The sequence below is a fragment of the Dasypus novemcinctus genome, chromosome 16 (genome assembly GCF_030445035.2).
Source record: "Dasypus novemcinctus isolate mDasNov1 chromosome 16, mDasNov1.1.hap2, whole genome shotgun sequence".
Taxonomy (NCBI): Eukaryota; Metazoa; Chordata; class Mammalia; order Cingulata; family Dasypodidae; genus Dasypus; species Dasypus novemcinctus.
This window is the reverse complement of record NC_080688.1, coordinates 27108999-27125569: the sequence shown is the minus strand read 5'-3', so window position 1 is coordinate 27125569 and position 16571 is coordinate 27108999. Positions and strand designations below refer to the sequence as shown.

Genomic DNA, 16571 nt, shown 5'->3' with positions numbered 1-16571 from the left:
AGAAAGTAGAAAATGGGTGAATGCTAGAGAAAAGAAGATGCTTGCTGTATTGACTTACAGGAACGAAGGAATGGACCTCAGTGCTCATTAGTTATTATTTTGTGTTAGTACCCTTTTATCAAATGTGTTGTTAGTTGGCAAATATAGCCATTTTCTAGGATAAAACATTCATATTAAGTATGGATCAGTAATTAAGAACTTGATTGTTATAGAACATAATAAAACATAGACACTTGATCAACGCCTGTACGTCTATATATAGGGGTTTTGATCATGTGGTTCTCTGAAATTCTGTTTATATTTTAACCAAGATTGGAAGGCTACTTTTTAGCAATTAGAAAGGTGACTATTACTGCATGCCAACGGTGGGTCTATACAAAGATACTAAGTTTGAAAAGAGACTGTGTTTGAGGTAGAGCAGATAGATTTACCTGACTGGTGTGTGATCAGTTATGTGATAGGTTTGATAGCTGTGATTTACTGATGGGAACAAAAAAAATTGATTCAGGTGAACTGTGACATATGAAAGAATTCTGGTGTGGCATGAGGGACAGATTAGGACAGGCAGAAGTAGCTGAAATCGGCACATTCGTGAACATGAAATTTATTACTTTTTTGTGTATCTATGAATTTTGAAGTCTGGCAGATGAGTGATGGCCTAAATTCCTAAAAAATAGCCCCTGAATTTTGTCAACATGCACACCTCAGAGGGTATTCACATCTGCAGGCCTGGCTTATCATAAATTTTAAAATTGTGAAATTAAAAAATGTGGTCCGTAAGTACTTTTGGCATGTGCAACACACATAAAAGAAAGTATATTTTTCATCATGGAACATGGTCATTTTTTAACACACACACACAGCCGTTCAAGCCAACTTGCTGCATGCATTTGTGTGGGTCTTGGCCCGGGGCAGCCACTTTCCTGGGGTCTCTCTCCCCTCCTGAAGAGACAGTCCTGAATTCTGTTTTAGAACTAGAAGTAAGTATCCAAGCCAGGCACCATGCTTGAAGCCGTTTTCAGGGCCCACAGATGTAGTTTCAGGGATGTACACGCAGCCTGCTGTGCCGTGTGAGAAGGCTTTGCAGGTTAGAGACCCCACCCCATGCCTGCAAAGGGAGAAGAGTGAGAGCTTTCCTAAGCATTATCTCGCTTCGGTTTATGTCAACCTAGCAGTAAGCATAGTCCTTCTCCCCTAGAACCAAAAGTACACTATTCTCCGAGAAGGATTTCTCAAGAGCCAACATTTTTGGGACATTCCTGCCTTTCCTGTAATAATGTTATCTTGAAGTTAATATGTAATATTTGATATAAAAAATAGAATATATGTATCTTGTATCAATTGTGCAACACAAAAATAAACTGAATACTCTCTCCAATTTAAAAATAGAACATCCTTACAACCTTTGCTTCTGTATACTCCTCATTATACCTTTTCTCCCGAAAAGAGAAACCAATAACCTATTTTTTTCTTTGCTCTTTCCTTACGCTCTCATTAGTTTCATTACATATTTTTATTTTATCTTTTATTAACTCAATTTATTAATTAGAAGTATTAGTTTACTTTTTACTTGTTTTTGAGTTTTATAAAATTGTCTTACAAGTATGTTGTAGCTTGCTTTTTTCACTCAAGGCAGTGTGTGCTTCCAGTATTCATTATTGTTGGTTGTAGCTATAATTTATACATTTTCACTGCAGTATAATTTTCCATTGTTTGAACATTTCTCTGTTTTCGGATTAGTAGACATTTGGGTTATGTCCAGGTTTTTCTTTCTAACTTTTTTGATCAACAATGTTGCTTTTGTCAACAATTTCTGTTTATATTTACTGGTGTCCAAGGGGAAGAATTTCACTAAGGAATGTGTTTTTCAAACTCCTTTGTTGAAGCATTAAGTATATTTTACCTCATGATCCACATCATGACCCACTTATTTATGTACATAAATTTGCAACAGGGTGTTTATATAGACCTGACACAAGAATTGCACAATGCAGATCCTCACCCTTTCGACCTGAAATTCTGTTTCCTTTTCTATTTTTCTTTAAAACAAATGCTAGTATGAATAGACACTCCAGGGACCCAACCTGCCTTTTGGAAACCATCCCCCTAAGCCTGAGCTTCTCATATTTTAGTGTGCAGATGCAGGTTCAACTTCATTAGGGCTGGGGTAGGGCCTGAGTGTCCATATGAATTTCTAATCAGCTCCTAGGGGGTGCCTCTGCAGCTGGTCCAGGGTCCACAGCCCTAGGATGTTTCCCGCAGGTCTGTAGTGATGAGAGTCACCTGGGCTGCTTTGGAAAGATGCAAGTTTTGAGGCTCCGTGACAGGCCCACTGAATCAGAACCTCTAGAGGAGAGGCCTAGGAAGTTTTATATTTAAAATTGTACCAGTTATTCTTATCTTCAGAGAAGTTTAAAAATACCATATGTATTATATAATACCATATATGTTATATAATACCATATATAATATATGGAAGAATAAAGTTGTTGGCTTGTAGGGTGTTCTAATGCTAGCCTCACAGGTGAGGCTGTTTTGTTCCATGATTCTAGTCCAGACGCCCATTACCAGGTACACGTCTAACTGTATGGATCCACATCCCGGTAGTATTTGGTATCTCCAAACCTAAGTTTTGCCAATCTGATGTGCATAAAATGGAACCTCACTATGGCCCTGATTTCCATTTCTCTGATTAATACTAAGCTTGAGCATATTTTCATGTTTCTGGTCCATTTTTGCCTTCTTCTATGAAATGCCTGTTTTTAATTTTTACCCATTTTTGAGCTGTCATCCCTTTCTTACGAATTGTGGATGTTTTGTGTGTATTCTAGATATCTCTTCTTTATTAGATAGTTCAAATATCTTATATTCCGTTGCTCACTCTTTCACTTTTCAGAAAATTCATGCTTAAAATACAGTGTTCCCGTATACCACCTATTACTACCACTTAGCATTAGCATGGTGCATTTGTCACAGTTCATGAAAGAATATTTTTACAATTTTGCTGTCAACTATAGTCCATTGTTTACAGTCAGGTTCATTGTGTTGTACAGTCCTATGTTTTTTTGTTTTGTTTTAATTTTTATTCTATTATAGTAATAAATATACAACCTAAGTGTCTACCTTTAATCACATTTAAATATATTTCTTGATTTTAATGTAGTATAAATTATCATAGCTTTCATTGATGATTTGTGCTTTTTTATGTGCCTTGAGAAATCTTTTCCTTACCCTGGTATCAGGAAAACATCCCCTCACATTTTTTATTTGACGTTTCATCTTAAGGCTTTTTAATTCAGTAGGAATTAGTTTTGGTGTAGCTTGTAATGTAGGAATCTATGTTTTTCCCCCCAATATCAATACAGTTTTCCCAGCACCATTTGTCTCTCCCCAGGAATCAGAAATGTCACCTTTGTCATATCAGTCTTTCTCTCCTTCATGCTTATTCTTTCAGCAATACTACTCTGTCACTGTAACTTTTTACTAAAACAGGTTTCCCTACCTCATTCTTCTTCAAGGGAGTTAAAGCTATTTGGAAAATTTTGCTCTTCTTTATTCAATTTAGAATTCAACTTAAGTTCCTCAAAACTTCAACTATATTGCTCTGATTCCATAGATTGACTTAGGGGAAACTGACGTCTTTATAATCTTGACTCTTCTCATTCACAAACATGGTACAGTGCTTCAATTATTTTGATTCTCAAAAATTCCTTTCAATAAAAATATGAATCTTATTTATTAGATTTATTCATGAGTACCTTATATGTTTTTGTCCAGGTGTAAAGGGTATCATTTTAAAAATTAGTGTCTCTGTTGCTGATATATGCAAATACAATACATTCTAATACTAATCTCATATGCCGACTTTGCTAAACACCTAGTTTCTTCTAATTTGTCTGTTGATCCTGTGTATGTGTGCTAAGCCATTCATATTATCTGGGTACAATTAGAGTTTTATTTCTTCCTTCCCTGTTTTCATACCTTTTTATTTCTTACTGCACTGGCTAGAACCTCCAGGAAAATTTTGAATACAAGCTCTAATAGTGTGTGTCTTTGTGTAATTCCTTACTGTGCTAACATTACAAATGATGTTTGCTGCTCAAGTTTGTGAAATTACCTTCAATTCTTAATTTTCTAAAAGTCTTTCTTAATATGAATGAGGATTTTAACAAATGTTCTTGCTGCATCTATTGAAATGACTATGGTTTTGCTTTTACTAATTTTTTAATGTGAATTATATTTATAGAGACTTTTTAATGTAAAATATCCTAATTCATCATACTTGGTCCTATAGTGCTATCAATTTCATACCCTGTATGTATGTTTGTGTGTGTATATATAGAGAGAGACACACACACATGTGTGTATACACATACACGTGATTAGGTTTGAATATTTTATTTAGAATTTTCCTCCTAGGTGCTCACATAATGCCCTTGTTTGGTTTTGGTATTAAGATATCAATTGCATTATATACTCTAAGGCTATCTCAGATGCACAAAAATTAATTTTTTTAAACAAATCAATTTTATTGATACCTATTAATAAAGCATACAATTCATCCAAAGTATACAATCAATGGTATTTGTTATAATTACATAGTTATACGTTCATCACTTCAATCATTATTAGAGCATTTTCATTATTTCAATAATAATAATAATAAACAAAAAACAACCAAACAAGAAAATCCCTCGCTTCTCAATCTCTCTATGCCTCTGTACATAGCTGTTCTTTCTGGCTATTCTATCCAAAGTGTATAATCAATGGCTTTTAGTATAATCACAATGTTATATATTCATCTTCTCAAAAATTTTAGAACAATTTCATTACTGCAAAAAGCAGGACTCCAAATCCCTTAGCATGCCTTCTCAGACCTACATAATCACTAATCTCATTTCATCTTTATAATTTATTTATATTTACATTTTCTATAAATGGAATCACATAATATGTAGTACTCGTTTCTGGTCTCCTTCACTTAGTATAATTTTGTGTGTGTGTGTGTGTGTCTGGTATTAATATTTCATAGTATTAACTTACATTTTTCCAGCTTCAAAGAAAAACAATCTTATATATGCAATTCTACCCATATTTATATTTCAAATAATATATTTAGTTCATAATAGGACAATCATACAGTGACACAAATAGATATCTGCACACCAATGTTCATAGCAGCATTATTTACAATAGCCAAAAGTTGGAAACAACCCAGGTATCCATCAACTGATAAAGGGATAAACAAATTGTGGAGAATATATACAATGAAATATTATGCAATGGTAAGAAGAAATGAAATCGTCAAACATATGACAACATGGATGATCCTGTATCTTTTGATTGATGTTTTATATCAAGTCTGGAAATTTCTCAGACATATTTTCAGATAGTGTCTTTCCTCTCTTCCCTCTGTTTTCCTTCTGGAATAGCTAGTAGAAATAGGTTAGACCTTCCAATTCTGTTCTCTACATCCTTTCCCTCTTTCTTTTGCTTTCCTATTTCTGTTTTCTGTTCTGTATTCTAGATCGTTTCCTCTGACCTCTCTTTTTGTTTATTAATTCTTACTTAACTGGGTTCAGTCTTGCTGTTCAATCCATCCATTGTTTTTGTTTTACTCCAACTTTTTATAAAACTTCTAAAATACGTATTTAGTTGTTTTAAAAGTCTGCCAGTCTCTTTTCATAGTGACTTTTTGCAAGTTCATTTTTGTGTTTACATTTTTAAACTTGAAAATGTTATTTATAACCTTATAGTCTGCCTCTCATAATGTGGGGCATCTAAATGTATTGTTCCACATTCCTGCTGACTCTCACTCTTGGTAGTTTGTTTTCTGGTATTTCTGCTCATCTTTGCTAGTGAGTTTATGTTTTATTTGTCTTCACCTTTGAAAACAGAGGGTTTAATTTAAGGATGATTTTCATCAGAGAAAATTTGAATTGTTTCTCATGAGAACCAGGAGATCGTGCTGACTATGGGTGCCTCAGCCCACTTCCAAGAATTTAGGATTTATCTGGGAACATGTGGTTTACCTTCCCTACCCTGTCCCCAGCTCAAGGCCTAATCTTTAGATTGCAAAGCTGACATAGGCAACCGTGGTTTCATCTTACATTTTCTTTTGGAAAAGGGGCACAGGATAAGGCGCCACTGGAGACATATTAAATCCTGTGTAATAAAAAGCAAAACAAAACTGTATTATGCTGGATCTAGTTGTTTTGGACCGGGAGAGTCCTTCCAAGAAATAGAATGATGTTTTGTTGTAATCAGAAATCTCAGTAATTATTTTAGGGATGTAATTATTTTCTCTGGATTTATTAATTCATTTAAGTCTTTATTTGATGCATTTGAAGTTTTAGTTTCTTTTACTTTAACACAAACACGCATAATATTGTATAATGAGCAGTTATTGGAAGATTCCCAACCTAAACTTGTCAGAGTTGTTATAACCAGTAAAAGAAATGATTCTGAGCTTTGTAAATTTCCGCTTTAAGGGTTATGTCAAATAATGGTGCAATTCATAAAATTAGTATTTTGGTTGTTTGCATTTAACTGGAACCAGTGCCATTAATTCAAGGTTTGTTCTCAGGAACTGGCATTAGCTTGTAGCCTTGAAATCTAATCTCTTTGAGGGAAATACTGTTTTCTTTTCTGAAAACAATATAACAACATGTAGTACACTTGAAGTTGTTTAAATGCTGAAAGCTAACAAGCCCAGTTTTTGTGTCCATCCAAGGGAAACTCCAGCCAGGAGGACATGCATACAGAGATGTTCATTGGTTCATTGTTTGTAGTAGAGAACAAGAAGATTCAATCAATCTTTTCTTCAATAGGAACTGGAGAAATAAACTGTGGTTTATCTATTTAATGGAATTCTATACACCAGTTAAAGTGATTGAAATATATGTATGTATTTCAATTTGCTTAATGTTGTAAAGAGTGATAGCATTTATATACATTTTAAGCATCCCAGATATATGTAATAAAAGTAGAAAAACATTCTTGTGGATAATACATCATAACTTTGGGATAATACGTAGGAAGGCAGAAAGAATTTATATTAGTAATATTTTATTTCTTTAATAAAAAATGATCTGAAGCAAAACACAAAATAGTAACATTAGATATTTGTAGGTACAAAGGTGATGGTTTTATTCTGTAGTTTCAGTGTTTTAAAGGTTTCATTATTTACAAATTAAAAAATCCTAAATTAGCACCAACAAAAAAGAATACTTTGTGTTTAATAGAAGAATATCTTTCAATCATTGTGAGATATCTAGCCTTATTTTGCAGTAACAATGCAGGCAGAATAAAATGCAAGAAATGTTATTGCCATTGAGTCCTAAGCTTATCAACCCACATTTCTTTATTTCTGAATGTGTCAATAATAAATTTCCTTCTGCCTCCTTTTCCAATCTTCATTCTACAAAGTCTTTACTTATGAATTAAACATAAAAAACCCTCAAAAACAATTACCCTCTAAGACATGCACTTTGGGTGAATACCTGAGGCCCTAAGATTTTTCTTCATTTTATTTTTAAATGTTCAAACCAAGCCAAGAGGAAATCAAAGCATTTTGTACATACTGCTCTTTTGGGGTTTACTCAATATAAGAGACTGTTACCTCTAGGCAGGCAGTGGCTATTGACCTATGGAGTGCTCATTCAGCCTTTAGCCTCCTGCCTGAGAAGATCTAGATCATGGTCTACATTTCCCATAAAATAAGAATAGGAATTCCAGCTTTCTATCATGATCAAAATTAGCATGATTGTTATAATTGACTTGTGAATAGTCCATTTCCCTGAAATTTGAAGTGAGTTACCTGACTTTAAGATTTACGCCAACTTCAAACAAGGACTTAGAAAACATGAATGATATTGGGGAGACCAGCCCAGCCTAAACCAAGAAGCAAAGTATAGTATTTGATTTGATATAGGGCTTGATATTGCTATACTTTCATTTATTGATTCAACAAGACTATTATTTTTGTCTCTTAAAATTAGTACTGTTTTTGAAATTCAACCACTTATTAGGAAGAAACTAGGCTTCCTTTAAATGGCATGGCATGAATGACATATTTAAGAAAAACAGATTACTTTCAAATGCATTTCTTGATTCTGGTTATGGCAAAATGTAATTGGTAGAAGAGTCTCTTTAAGTGCATATAGTACTTATGACAATTTTAATTGATGTAATTACTCTACAGATATACAGATGCTTATAACGGAAATTAAGATTAATATATTTCAGAAGTTGTCCAGACTGTCAAAGTCATTTTTTTTTCACTCTGGAAAGCAGTGACTCAGGCTATCACATGAATGTTTGCCATGGCTCTGGACTCCGCGCTGCTTAGGAATATTGGCCCATGTGTCTGTAATATTAGTTAACCACATCTTTGCTCTGATTTAATTAGCTGAATAGTAAAGCAAATGAAGCTATTGCATTATTATTTTGTCAGCCTCTTTTGTGTGCCCGCTGAGGCAGAAATACAATAGCTGATGGTGCTGATGGGGCCCACTGTGCCATTTCTGTTTTTTATTCCTTTTATTGTAATAGACCTCTGTAGTTCATGAAGAGGGAAGAAAAGAGAAACCTCCTAGCGGGAGCATTGGTTGTAATCTATATTTTTGATTATCAATGACAGGGTCCCAAAATTACACCCAGATATCTCTCCCAGGTTCTGAAATTGAGTTTCTGAAAAAGCACTGTAGTCGTAATAGAAGGTAAAGTGCAGAGTTCCAGAGAAATGAGCTGTGAATTGAACCTGCAATGGAAATTGATCCTATCAGTCAGCTTCTGCCCTTATTCACAGAAAAACAGTACTGGATGTGGCAGGAGCCAGGATCACTGATTAAATAAGGATGCTGAAGTGCTCGAGGCTAGGAACGAGCTGGCTGGTCCCCTAGGTCCCAACTGCAAATGTCAGGCTTCCTGGCTTGAAACCTGCTCCAAATGGCAGAGAGCGCGCGGAACGAAAAAACGCTGCAGGTGCTGGGGAGAATGGGTGAGAACTTCCTGGCTGAGCTCAGAGGAGCCAGCGCTGCAGTCCTTAGGGAAGGCTGTCTAGTATCCCACCGGGAGGCAGAGAACCCAGACGGGGCCAGCTGGCCGAGTGAGTCAGGACAATGGACTTGTCGTGGTGCCCCTTCCAGAGAACAGATGGGAAGGTGACAAGAAATGCCCTCGGAATCGGCTCCCATCCTCGGTTGTGTCTTTGATGGTATAAATAGTGGGCCTATGAATATAATGTCCCACCCTCTTATCTCACCCTAAGAGATATATATTTTGCACACAGAATGGTCGTCATCATATGCCCGGCTTTTTGGGGCACTGTTTGTATAATAGTCCCAGAAATGCAGCGTGAGTTGTAATTAGCATGCCAAAATGACGCGTTTCTGGGTAGGAAGTTGTCATTTCTTTCCTACAGTGTGATGTATCCCCACAGCAATACCCTTCAAAGTCTTCAGCAATCATCACTAGAAGTCTCTAGAGAAAATGTGCCTGTGGAATGCCTCATTCACAGCTAGCACACTAATAGAAATGCTTCCACCAGTCCATAAAACACTAACTTAAGATGTAATCATTATAAATCCATTGCTGGATCAGAACTCAATTTTGCAGAATGACAGAAGTAAAGAAAAATAGCGGTGTTGAAACTGGGCGGCTTGCTTGGGATGGGTTGGAAGGCTGGCCAGGTTCTGTTAGTCAACGGGCTTAGCTTATGGACACCGTCCGCAGAGGAGGGCTGTTGGCTCAGGTCGCATGCAGAGCTCAGTTCATTTCAAGAGGTGCCGGTCGTTCCCAACTCACTGCACCTTTGGTCACCGACAAGAGAAAATGACAGCACTGTCCATCTGGGCAGACAGTGTCACCAGGGACTCAGGAGTGATGCAATGCTTCCATTCAGCATTTGACTAACTGGCAGAATGTGTAGGAATTAGAGTCAAGCTGTTGAATCCTCCATGGACCACTAAAATGTTTGACCTGGCCATGTTGATAACGACTAGATGTAACAAAACTTCCATAAGCAAAAGCCCGCAAAGCTGTTTGTAAAAGCTTCTGTAAGATAGCTTTGCTTTGGCGAACCAGGGCAGGGTTGAATGCAAGCCAGCAAGCACAAGCTGGGGTCATCTAAGATTTAGAACCCCCATCCTCTCTAGCCTGTCAATTCCCACTCTTGATAAAAGGGACTTTGAAGCTATGGTCCTGGAGAATGTTATTTTATGATAATTTATTTGGAAATTTTATGGCGAGCTTGAGACATTTGTTTTGCTGTGATGGGGTTCAAAGAGGTAATAAAGAGGGGAAGGGTGCAAGGATCTGAAGAAAACTTGACCAATAGACAGAATCCTTACTTTTTTAGTCCTGGGGCTTAATTTGAGTCTATGTTCTCTTGGCTTAGGGATACTGAAATGATGTGGGGCTATTTATGCAGTGGAAAATAGTTTTCTATTGAAATTGTTAGAGGTGCATTGCATGCTTAAACTAATTTCTGAAGCATTTAGTCATTTTATTAGTAAGTGAAATTGATGAAAGCCTTGGGAAAATGCTTTAGAACAGACTTTGTGGAGACCTGTGATTAATAAGGAAAACGGTGAAGAAATGCAAGTTAATCTGTTTATGTATAAGGGATTTCAGGGTTTTTAAAACGTTTTGTCAACATGGAGTTAATGGAGCATTATATAAAAATCAAACGCTTCCTTTAAATTTTAAAAGTAATCACTAATCTACAAAAAGCCCTCAATGTTATTTCTAAATAATTTATTTGTGGTTTTCCCTAATATTAAAAAATTAAAATATGTAAAACTTATTGCTATAGTAAGGAACATCCTGTGAGAATGCCATGCAAGCGTCCTTGAGGGAGCTTTCACCTCACTTGTCTTTGGTTTTGTGTTATTATAGGATGTAGTAGCATTAATGATTATAATTAATCTCATTTTATGGTTTGAGCAAATATTTGACAGATAAATCCCACCTTGCATTTATAAAATAAAAAAACTATTTCACTTTAAACATTTTAATTTGTTGGCAGTCACAGGGAAAAGGGGTGCCCAAATTTACTTCTAGGTCACAAATGATGAAGAAAATAGGTACAAGGAATTTATGCACAAATGGGAATCAAGATGTGAGCTATATCAAGAGTCCAGACAAATATTCAGTAATCCCAAAGTATGAGCAGGGCTGTCTGAAAAAACCAGACTGGAGAGTATGGCTTGGACTGGAGGCAAGCCGAAGGCTCTCCCTATATGGAATCCAGAGAAGGCAGAAGAATTCTTCCCGGCCCTTATTCTTCTGTCTCAGTTTTAAATACTTTGGCTCCTTATTATATTTTACATTCTTTGATCATGTTTTAGGCGGCTTTGTAGCTATTTTTGACATTCTAGTTTCTTTGATCTGGTTTTCTTTTATTTGGGAAGTTTCCACAGTGGAGTTGAAGCAGCATATTTTCCTTTCAGGTTGACCTTGACGCTGGCCAACACACACACACACACACACACACACACACACACACACACACACATACACACACACACATACACACACACACACACACACACATATATAGCAAGTAGCCCTTAAGTGAACAATATGTAAATGGTAGCTATTATTATTTCTCAAGTTTTCATGCTTCTTTTCCCCTTATTAATTCCCTTATTATTAATTATAGATCTCTGTACTTTGGTATAAGTGGTCACACTGCAAGGAAACAATAAAAGTACATAGATCAAATGTACTTATGGGTATGGCAAAGCAGAATATTTAAGGTTAGAATGGCCTCTGCCCCTGAAATGCGAACTTCTTAGAACAGTTCATAGCACATAAATGTTATGTATTTATTGTTTTTATATTTTCATCATCATTTCATAAACAAGCTTTCTCTGTTTGTCTTCCTTCTTTTAAACTATTCAAATGCTCATATTCCCTGCAAGCCGTTGAGATTTATAAGCTTGTATCTTGGGCTAGGGAAGAATATTAAGACATTGCCACAATAGGCAAGGACGTTAGCCAATCAAAACCTAAAAAGACCTGAAGTTCTGCACAGAAGCTAATGCTTTCTCATTATATTATTTCATGTTGAATTCTCAAGCTTTTATTCTTTTGTTTCCTAATAATCTAATCACTCTATGCTATCATTTATATGTTTATATTATGTTATTCATACTAATATACATTCATTTAAAAGGTAAATTATGTGTATTCATTAGCATTTCAATTGGTTTCTTATATTTGAGACCCAAAGGAAAGTAGGCTTAAATGAAGGAACAGTTCATTTTTCTCTAATGAAAAGTTCTGAAATAGGCAGTTCATGGCTGGTATGGTAGCTCAGTGATCATCAAGGATGTTGGTTCCTTCTTCACAGTTGCTTTTCTTAATGTTAAAGTACTGTATGACCCATCATGGCTGCATGAGCTCTATCCATCCTATCTTCATTGTAACTTAATAGGAATAAGAAAGGAAGATGGTGAGCCCAAACCTTTTAAGGATACTTCCCCAAAACTGTTTTTGACGTCTTCTATTATATGCCATTCACCAGAATTTAGTCATATGGCCACACCTCACTGTGGAAGAGGATGGAAACTTTTGTCTTCGTTCTGGAAGACCTTGTGCCCAGATGGAATATAGGGATTTTATTATTCAGGAAGAAAAGGAGACTAGATACTGGATATAAGCAAGGATGTCTGTGCCCTTTAGCTGCATTGGAGGATTTCTAGTTCTTTTCTCTTGTGATTTCTTTTTTTCTTCATTCCTTCCCCAAATAGATCCCATGCGTGGACCAAGAAAGCTGGAAGTAGTGGAGGTCAAATCTCGACAAATCACCATCCGCTGGGAGCCGTTTGGATATAATGTAACTCGCTGTCACAGTTATAATCTCACAGTTCACTACTGTTACCAAGTTGGGGGACAAGAACAAGTTCGAGAAGAAGTGAGCTGGGATACCGATAATTCACACCCCCAGCATACAATCACTAACCTCTCACCTTATACCAACGTGAGTGTGAAGCTCATCCTCATGAACCCGGAGGGGCGGAAGGAAAGTCAAGAAATCGTAGTGCAGACAGACGAAGACCGTAAGTGCTTTTTAATGATATGTTTACGCGAAATCTATTCCTTCCAGTAGCAGAATTTTTTTAATGTGGAATCTTTATAATGAAAATGGAAGAAAGAACCGCTTACTATGTTGAATAATAAAAGGTATATCTGTCCTTCTGGGAGTTAGGCACTGATTGAAGAAGACAAAGTGAATAAAGATATAAAAGTTTATTATAATTCTTTATTAGTCATTTACTTACCATGCTAGATAATAATTCAGCATTGCTGTAACTTAGGTCAAGTTTTATCATCATATTGGACTGAAAATGTGTTGTTTGGGATATTCCATTAGAATATTTATATGAAATACATATTTAAATTTATTTATTTATTTTTTTTTAAGATTTATTTTTATTTATTTCTCTTCCCTTCCCCACTCCCTCCCCCCACCCCATCCCCATTGTCTGCTCTCTTGTGTCCATTTGCAGTGTGTTCTTCTGTGTCTGCTTGCATTCTCAGCAGCACTCAGAATCTGTGTCTCTTTTTGTTGCATCATCTTGCTGCGTCAGCTCTCTGTGTGTGCGGCACCATTCCTGGGCTGGCTGCACTTATTTCACTTGGGGTGGCTCTCCTTGCAGGGAACACTCCTTGTGCATGTGGCTCTCCTAGGTGTGGGACACCCCCACGTGGCACGGTACTCCTTGTATGTGGCAGCACTGCACGTGGGCCAGCTCACCACATGGGCCAGGAGGCCCTGGCTTTGACAGATGGACCCTCCATATGGTAGACGGATGCTCTATCCATTGAGCCACACCCTCTTCCCTAAATGTGTTTAAGTGGCACTCTGAAACATTTTCATAGTTCAGGTAGAATTTCAGCACAAATGAGAGGCTGCTGTGTCTTACACCACAGTACTGAGAAAATACATCATTAAATTGACAGTTGTGAAGTAGATCATATTTTTCCAGCAGAACTATGTTGTAATTGGATATTACTTTAATAAATAAGGACTTACAAATAAACCATGTGTGTCATCGACAGCTCATCTAAGAATAGCAAGTGCATAATCACAATGAATTTTGAAAATAATTTAAAATGACAGAAGTATTCCTTAAATCCTATATCATGGAAATAACTGTACTTTTACACTGACTATACAGGGGACCCCCGTGCATAATAAAATTTTCAGATAGCACAAAAAATACAATGGAATCGAGTCATAAACTTGACCTAAAATCAATTTTCCAGGCAGCACAATAAGAAGCAAAGAATGGTATGAACCAATTAAATAAATAAAGTTACACACTCCTGAGAAAAACTGATGTTTAACTCTTAGTTTCTTCATGTGGCTCTTCATGTAATTTTGATGTTTATTTAAAACAGGAGTTAAATAATATCAGTAATATTTTATTATTTCATTTAAAGTGCTAACAAATATTTTTGTGTGTTTATTACATACCCAAAACCATGCATATTACCCTAGAAGAAAAATATGGAAAAAGCCAGAGTAAGCACGGAGCCCACCTTACATCCTTCTCTTTTGTACCCTCTCAATCCCTGCCAGTGCTGATTGTTCTCTAAGCCTTCAGTTGTTTTATACAGTTATTTCTGATAGGAGTGTTACTTTGATAGAAAACACTCAGTCAAGGCTGAAACTGGAAACCTTATTTCTATTTCTTCCAGCTTTCCTCATGTCCCAGGCAAGAAAATATCAGCATTGTAAAAAAGACAATAAGTGCATCCCATTCCTCCTTCACATTTCTATATTTAATCTTTTCCTAACCCTTGTTTTTTCTACTTTCGAAGTATTAATGATTCTTTTCTTTCCATTTTCACTAGCTCTATTCATACCCTTAATGTGTTATGCTGAAATTGCTGTCATCATTTCTAAACTTTCTTTGGATTCCAGTTTTCTTCCCATTCTAATGACTCCTCCTCATTCACTAATCTTTAAAACACATTTTCATTACATCGCTCTCTGCTTAAGAGACTTAAGTGGCTCTTTCTTTTTATTCCCAAGCCTTATCTCTTAAGATCTTCTACATTCTTGGCTCATGCTCTAAAACTATAACTTTTTTTTAGGAAGTACAAGGAATTGAACCTAGGAACTTATTCATGGAAAGCAGGTACTCAACCACTGAGCTACATCCACTCCCTAATGAGAGATGGGCTTTTTTGTTTTGTTTTGTTTGTTTTTAGGAGATACTGGGGATCCAACCTGGGATCTTGTACATGAGAAGTAGGCACTCAACCACTTGAACCACATCCACTCCCTAAAACTAATAACTTTTAACTCCACTCTATTTCATTCTGCAAAGGGATCACCTCAATGCCAGCCAGAGGTGTCCTCTAGTCTCATGTCGGGCATCTGTTCTGCTCTGCAAAATTCCTTCCCAAATGGTGACATCTCACCTCCATCTCCTTCACTATCCCTCAGAGTTCTCAAGTTTCAAGTTCTTCATACAGTTGCCTCCCAGTTTTCCAGTACACATTGCTTTTATCCTTCTGCCCTTCTGTGAATTTAAAGAAGATCCTAAAATCTCTGAGCCTCAATTTCCTCATCTGAGAAGGAGGATAATAACACTTCTCGGGCATATTAAAGTGAGAAGAAATTTATGTAGAGAACTAGTTGTAGCTGCCAGAGGATGGACACATAGTATATGATCTTTGTTATTATTATTATACGATTCATAGCAATTCATTGAGATCCTTCCTTGTCCTCTCATTACTTTATATGATTTTTTCTCTGCTTCAGAGTAGAAACCACTTGTTTTTCTTTTACAGCAATATTAAGGGTGCTAAGTAGGTTAAAAAAAACACTCAAAAATATTTTATTAGTCTTTAGATGATATAAAGTATTGCTGATAAACACTTCATGTTTTAATTAAGGAAATGTTCTAATCAATGAGAGAGAGGCCAAACACAGCCATTTCTGTAGATGAGAAGGTATGTCTTACTGAGGCAAGAACCCACTCAGCCCTTTGGGATTTGGGGGTTTCGACTCCAAATGTCGAACTGACGTGAGCTAGGAATTCTGTTTAGTTCTGTCAAAATATGAGGTTGGAGTCACTTGTACTGTTTGTTTTGTTTAAGTTATCTTGCTAGTCCCAGAAGTCAGGCCATGTATTACTTAAAAAAAAATTTTTTTTTTGTTTTCATAACATGCAGGTGTCCAGTTAATTTTAAACATTTCAAATTATATTTCCTTAAAAAAAAAAAAACAGAGAAAAGGTAGAGGGAAATAAAATAATTGTCAAACCATAGGAATTAAAAGAGAAAAGAATGGTAAGGGCACTTTATTTACCATAAAGTGTACAAGTCACGAAACATCGTGAGTTTTATTTTAATAAAGTATTTTTATTATAATAATAGTTATTTTGTCGGAAAGTGTGTGGAGAAATATTTATCATTAAAATTATTTTAAGAGTGTCAGTATAGGGCTAAATTCCACAAACTTTTTTTTTAATCTAACTATCCCAAACCCTGAATTCCTGCTTCTAAAGACAGATACTAGGCCTAGGTTCCTGTGAGGCACTTTCTAA

The 16571-nt window shown here is 36.0% G+C and overlaps 1 protein-coding gene across 4 annotated transcripts in view; it reads left to right on the top strand.

The window, feature by feature from the left end:
• Window positions 1-16571, top strand: part of PTPRM (protein tyrosine phosphatase receptor type M) — an 805217-nt gene that overhangs the window by 453930 nt on the left and 334716 nt on the right. For all 4 annotated transcript variants that reach the window (XM_058277381.2, XM_058277380.2, XM_058277379.2 and 1 more), the window contains exon 8: window positions 12759-13067. In XM_058277381.2, coding sequence (XP_058133364.1) covers window positions 12759-13067 — 309 coding nt within the window. The remainder of the gene's footprint in view (window positions 1-12758; window positions 13068-16571) is intronic.